This window comes from Phalaenopsis equestris, unplaced genomic scaffold (assembly GCF_001263595.1).
Source record: "Phalaenopsis equestris unplaced genomic scaffold, ASM126359v1 Scaffold211846, whole genome shotgun sequence".
Lineage (NCBI taxonomy): Eukaryota > Viridiplantae > Streptophyta > Magnoliopsida > Asparagales > Orchidaceae > Phalaenopsis > Phalaenopsis equestris.
The window spans coordinates 650,589-656,649 of NW_018230821.1; the positions used below are offsets into that span (position 1 = coordinate 650,589).

At 37.9% G+C, this 6,061-nt stretch overlaps 1 protein-coding gene across 1 annotated transcript; it reads left to right on the forward strand.

The window, feature by feature from the left end:
- The first annotated feature begins 433 nt into the window (after nt 1–433).
- LOC110036855 (protein DETOXIFICATION 51-like) lies at nt 434–2,664 on the forward strand. The gene has a single exon (XM_020741402.1). The coding sequence runs from the start codon at nt 590–592 to the stop codon at nt 2,240–2,242; it is 1,653 nt and encodes a 550-aa protein (XP_020597061.1). The 5' UTR covers nt 434–589; the 3' UTR covers nt 2,243–2,664.
- Nucleotides 2,665–6,061: the final 3,397 nt, after the last annotated feature.

Below are 6,061 nucleotides of genomic sequence, written 5' to 3' on the forward strand. Positions count from 1 at the left end.
ACTCCAATTAAATTTTAGGAATAAATAAGTTATTTTAAATAAAAGCACCTAATGTTATGTTAAAGGCTTTATTATCCATAAATTCTTTGACAAACAAAGAATTATAGTTTATTGATTTCTGTAAGAAAATTATAAATTATTTAAAAGGGTTATTATGCAAATGTAATTTTCACATAAGCAAAAAATTTTTTATCATAAACTAATTATCATAAAAAAGTATTTTTTTTCTTCATAATTAAAAGTAAAAAACTCTATTCCGTGAACATTATATAGTATTATGGCTCATATATAATTTGTTTTACCCTAAGTTGCATTTCCTTCTCTTTTAACATGCCCTCATGTGAATTAAATTAATGGAGTGCAAAAATTGCCCTCCTGGCCGGTATTAATATCACCCAGCTCGTAACGCAAGCCATTCCCAACTCCACTCACGCTGAAAAGGATGAGAAAACGCAGCTGTGTTTTGTTTTCTCTGCACTCGTTCTCATCGAGATGAGGCCAGCAAAGCGAAGAAGAAGACAATAGGGGGCAGAGAAAATGCTGAAATCAGGAAACGGTTAAAAGAATAAACAATCTCCTTTCCCGTGTGATGTGCAAACCGAGCAACGCCACCTTATCGACGGCGATCGTAGCGGAAAAGGTTATTTCCGCCGTAGCCGACGGCTCGCCATTATACACTCTTCTTCCCATGTCGAATATGTGGAAGAAGAAAACAATAGGGGCAGAGAAAGACAACAAGTATCTTTTACTGCCATCCGTTTCAGAAGCAATCAAGGAGGCTGCTCTGCTTTTTTATCTCTCGTTCCCCATCGCCCTCACTGCTCTTTTCCTTTACTCCCGTTCAATTGTTTCCACGCTCTTTCTTGGATTCCATGGCAATCTTCCGCTTGCCGCCGGATCGATGGCCCTCGCTTTTGCGAACATCACAGGATACTCTGTTCTCTCCGGGCTGTCTCTTGGCATGGAGCCGCTCTGTTGCCAAGCTTTCGGAGCCAACCAACATAAGCTACTTTCCCTAACGCTATACCGCTCCATTCTCCTTTTGCTCTGCTCATCCATACCAATTTCGTTTCTCTGGATAAATATGTCAAAAATCCTTGCTTTCCTTGGCCAGGACCAGGAAATCATTGCTCTGGCACAAAGTTACATCCTATTCTCTCTCCCCGACCTCTTCTCCTTCTCCCTCATCCACCCGATCCGCATCTTCCTCCGTTCGCAGGGCATCACCCGTCCTCTCACCTTCGCCGCCGCCATTGCTGCCGCCGTCAACCTACCGGCGAGCCTCATCCTAGTAACTTACCTGCGGCTTTTCGTCGCCGGGGGGGGGGCGGCGGCCCCCGCCCCGGGGGGGCCCGCCGCTTCCGCCACCTCCAACCTCGCCCTTCTCTTTTTCCTCTGCTTCTACCTCCGTTTCGGCTACTGCGGATTCAATCCAAGCAGCCCAACAATGGAGTGGGCCACCGAGTGGGGCCCGCTAGCACGCCTTGCGGCGCCCAGCTGCGTCTCTGTCTGCCTCGAGTGGTGGTGGTACGAGCTCATGATTCTACTCTGCGGACTGCTTCCAGATCCTAAGCCGGCCGTCGCATCTGTTGGTGTTCTGATTCAAACAACCGCTCTGCTTTATGTCTTCCCTTCCTCATTGGGCTTCGGCGTATCGACGAGAGTTGGGAACGAGCTCGGCGCAAACCGGCCGGAAAAGGCACGGTCGGCGGCCGCTGTGGCAGTGGTGGTTGTTGCAGCCGGAATGGGGCTCGCAGCCATGTGCTTTACTACTGGGATAAGGAATAAATGGGGAAAGATGTTCACTAGCGATGGCGAGATCTTGCGGTTGACGGCCGCGGCGCTGCCCATTATCGGGCTTTGCGAGCTGGGAAACTGCCCGCAAACAGTGGGTTGTGGGGTATTGCGCGGGAGCGCGAGGCCTAGCCATGCGGCCCATATCAACTTGGGGGCTTTCTATCTTGTTGGCATTCCCGTTGCAGTCGGATTGGGATTTGGGCTTGGTATTGGCTTCTGTGGATTGTGGATGGGTTTGCTCGGGGCCCAGATCTGTTGCGCTGGGCTCATGCTTTATTTTGTGTGGAATACGGATTGGGAGGCGCAGGCCCGTCGGGCGCAGATATTAACGTGCGCACCTACCTCTGTTATTGTAACGGCCGGCGAACTGGAGATGGGAAAGGAAACGGAGGAGAATTGTTTTGAGCCGTTGGTTTCGATCGGGGTTGCAGAGTTTGAGAGGTGAAGTGGTATTGAATTAATGTTAGTTTCTTCTTGAGATGTGAAAATTGGTCTTTTTCTCTTTTTTTTTTTTTATTTAAAGCATTTTTTTTATTGGGTGGTGGTTATTATTAGGTAAGAGGGATGTCTACAGATTATTTTGGTATTGGGGTTTTTTTTATGCATTCTTGCTTCATTTATTTTTGGGCGAACGATGTACAGAGGAGAAATATTTGCGATGTAAGATGTAAGCAGAGTTGCATACATATTTACTTATTAAGAGGGTACAGATAGGTTACACTTAGGTTACAGGAAGAATTATAAAGGGTATAACTTAAGTATAACATACATGTACCCTCCTAATAACCTAATAAGTACGGAACTCTGCAGACGTCTTACGTACGCAAATATTTCTCTGTACGGAAATGATTGGAGGAAAATGAAAAGACCGCCCTTTATTTGTCAGTTTCTATGTTTGTAATTTATTTATGTTTAACATATAGAATCTTCTTGCTTCACGAAGCGGGAGAAATTCATAGCATTGAGTCTATCTTTTGGCCAGGTAGGCCTGAAGCAAAAAAATTATCCCTTAAAGATTAAAAAAAAAAATCAAAATTCAATACATTTAAGTGCCATTTTGGGTCACTTTTATTTCTAATTTTTATTTTAAATATTTATTTATTTCTTTTTGTATTTTTACTTGAGAAAAATAAAATATACTTGATTTGACATACCGATTGTCTTACTATATATATAAATATGAAAATCCTGTTTACTTATATTTTAGATTATTTTTATAAAATTATTATATTATTTTTCATTTCTCTATATAACATCATAGGGAAATATTTTGCAAGATAAGGAAAATACCTTCTAAGAATAAAATATTCAATTTGAGAACCGGAATTATTAGGAACGAATGTTTTCTTACTCTTTCATAGCATGAACAAAAAAAGGTATTTTTTTTTTTGAAACCTTTTTACTGCCAAGCTTAACGCATGCACAAATGTTCCCACTACGTGGTAAATCCTTGTATATGACATGTCGCATTTTTATTTTGCCACCCATTGTGAAGCAGGTTTTCTCATGTAATTCTCTCAACTTCTCTCTGCGGGTGTAATAATTGGTAAGGGAAGTAACTAAATTTGGCCGTGGTCGTGTTTTGGGAGACATTGACATCACGCAGAAAGACAAACATGTCGACGTGATTAAACTGTAGAATTTAGTTATTGGGTGAAATAATTGTAGCCCGTCGCCATCTAACAGTGAAGGCAAAGCCCGAGTCAGCTTTCTTAGCAGAAGGAGCACATGGGGTGGTAGATTTTGACGATGTGATGCAACTTTGATCCCTTATCTTTGAAAGCACATGGATTTGTATCGTGACTTCGGAGACAGTTTCCTTATCCCTGGCAACTTTTTAAATATATCGGTTTCACTTTCAGCTTTTCACGTTTTCTCTTCCATAATTTAATTCACAGCTTAATTGTCCCGAGCTTTTCCAGACCGTTTTTTCTTTCGGTTTTTATTGTCTGGAGCAAAATCTGGTGGAGGTATAATCACTTCTGCCGTGTAGACTATTATTACATGTATAGTAAGTATTTAATGCAAACTATTTAAAACTTCTTTTGTGATTATTTTACTTTATGGTTCTGTTTTTTAAATTTTTAAATATTAATAACCTAACATTTATTGATTTTCATAAAATCTTAACAATTAAATTATTTTTAGTAATTTACTTTACATGTCTTATGCTTAAGATTTACTAGCACTCATGAAAATGTCTAACTTAATCATATGCTGGTCCTTTGATGGTTTTGTCGTAGATCCTTATTTTGAGTTATTATATATCTTGAAATGCTTATGTAATCTATATATATATATATATATATATTCATGTGATTATACACCCAAAATAAATTAGGGGAGGAAGTTGCCCAATCAATACATAATAGAAAAGTTGTAGGGGCCAGTTTATGATGATCTCATTAGATGAGCTCATGTCTGATTGGGTATAATAACTCATCAATGGAGCACATCGTGACTCATGCACTTGGACTTAGGTAGATTCACTAGCCAAAGTCAAATGAGGGGCATTCTTCAAGCTCATAAAGAATGCCTAAAATTAAAAATAGATTCATTAAACCAACTTAACGAAGATTATTGCTCATGTCCTAAAGAGCCACTACATGACTACTTATGGAAGAACTAGCAATCAGAGCCCGAGTCATAGGCTAAACACCTTATACATACACATACATACATACATACATACATACATATACACAAACACACACACACACACACACACACTAATGAAGCTTATTCTCTAAATATTTTGTAGCAATCAAACCTCAATCCTCACTTACTTATAAATACAGGATTACTTCAGCTTTATGTGGCTTTGTATTATCCAGCATAAAATTATTATTCATTTGAGCTTGATAATAAATTTTTTTCTCCCCATTACAGAGATCCACTTTGTCTATCTCTTAAAATTATCTATTGCTTAATTACATCCTCTTTTCCTTCATGTTATGTATGATTTTGATAGACAAAAAAAAAATTTTGATTCGAAAACTTAAATATTGTTGTTAGTATGGACCCATGCCATTAACTAAAAAAGATATTGTGTTTAGTAGAAGATGTAGATCGAGATGTAACTATAAAGACAATTATAATGAAAGTTTTTGTTAAGTGGAAATCAAAATTTCAAAACAAATAGATACCTAACTGATATTAAGGAAAAACTCAGTTTAATTGTCCGCTGGGTTCCTGAAGTGATCCAAAAATCTGCACTTAGAATGCTGCTTTTTGAGAAATAAAATAGCTCAATAACTAAAAGAAAAAACTTTGGAGTGTGAGATTTGCCATCCTTTAATGAAACATGCTAACAATTTAAAAAAAGGGAATACATCCCTTTTATCTTGTAAATTAATGGGGTGTTTAGAAAATAAGCGAGTCTATCTAATAATCACTCTTTTTAGAGGTCCTTTTAAAAATAAATTGACTGCCAAATTTGAAATATCATATGTGGACTACTTTCTAGGTTAAATTGACCCTGCTGACCATGTCACCTAATTTGAATCTACCATCTTGTTGCTCAACTTCAATGATGAACTAAGGTACTAGTTTTTATTATATAACTTTAAGGAATCAATGTCTATAGATGATTTTTTTTTTCGATCACTCAGAATGAATATGTAGCTTTTTTTTTTTTTTAGTAGATAATTCATCACTCACAAAGCCCCTAAGAGAATTTAGTGCCTTTGTTTAAGATGTGCAAAAAGCCTGGCAAGTTACTAAGAAATTTCAATGAGGTTTGAAAGAGAGTTACTAAAGATAAAATGCGTGGAGCTAGTTGTGCCTCAAGTTTCTACTAAAGTTTTTCATACAATTACATTTTTTTCTATGCACTCAATTTATAATTTCTAAGGATATTAGATTGGTTAGTTGAACTCATTAATGTTTATTTCAATAAAAAAATTATAATAATAAGATGAATGCTTCATTTTTAAATTTACTGAGAAGTCTTTATCGAGTAAGAATGATGATACAATCCCCAAAAGAATAGCGTAGTTGGCCTATGTTTTTGAGATTGTGAGAGGTCATTCAACCTCATGTACAACCTTAACCTTATCCCACCTATGTTCTCATTTCCATCTACAGAAAAGAAAGCATGGCAGGTACACCAAGGAAAGAGGAAAATAGAAGCTTTCTTATAACCCTCTACCCACCGCCTTTCAAAATTAACTCAATTAAGAATAACAATTATTGAGCGAGTTGAGTCCATTTAAAAAAAGAAAAGAAAAAATTTAGGTACCCTGAAGTTATGAAGGATGGCACA

Excerpts from the sequence above, each read along its gene's own strand:
- LOC110036855 (XM_020741402.1), top strand. The coding sequence starts at position 590 with ATGTGCAAACCGAGCAACGCCACCTTATCGACGGCGATCGTAGCGGAA.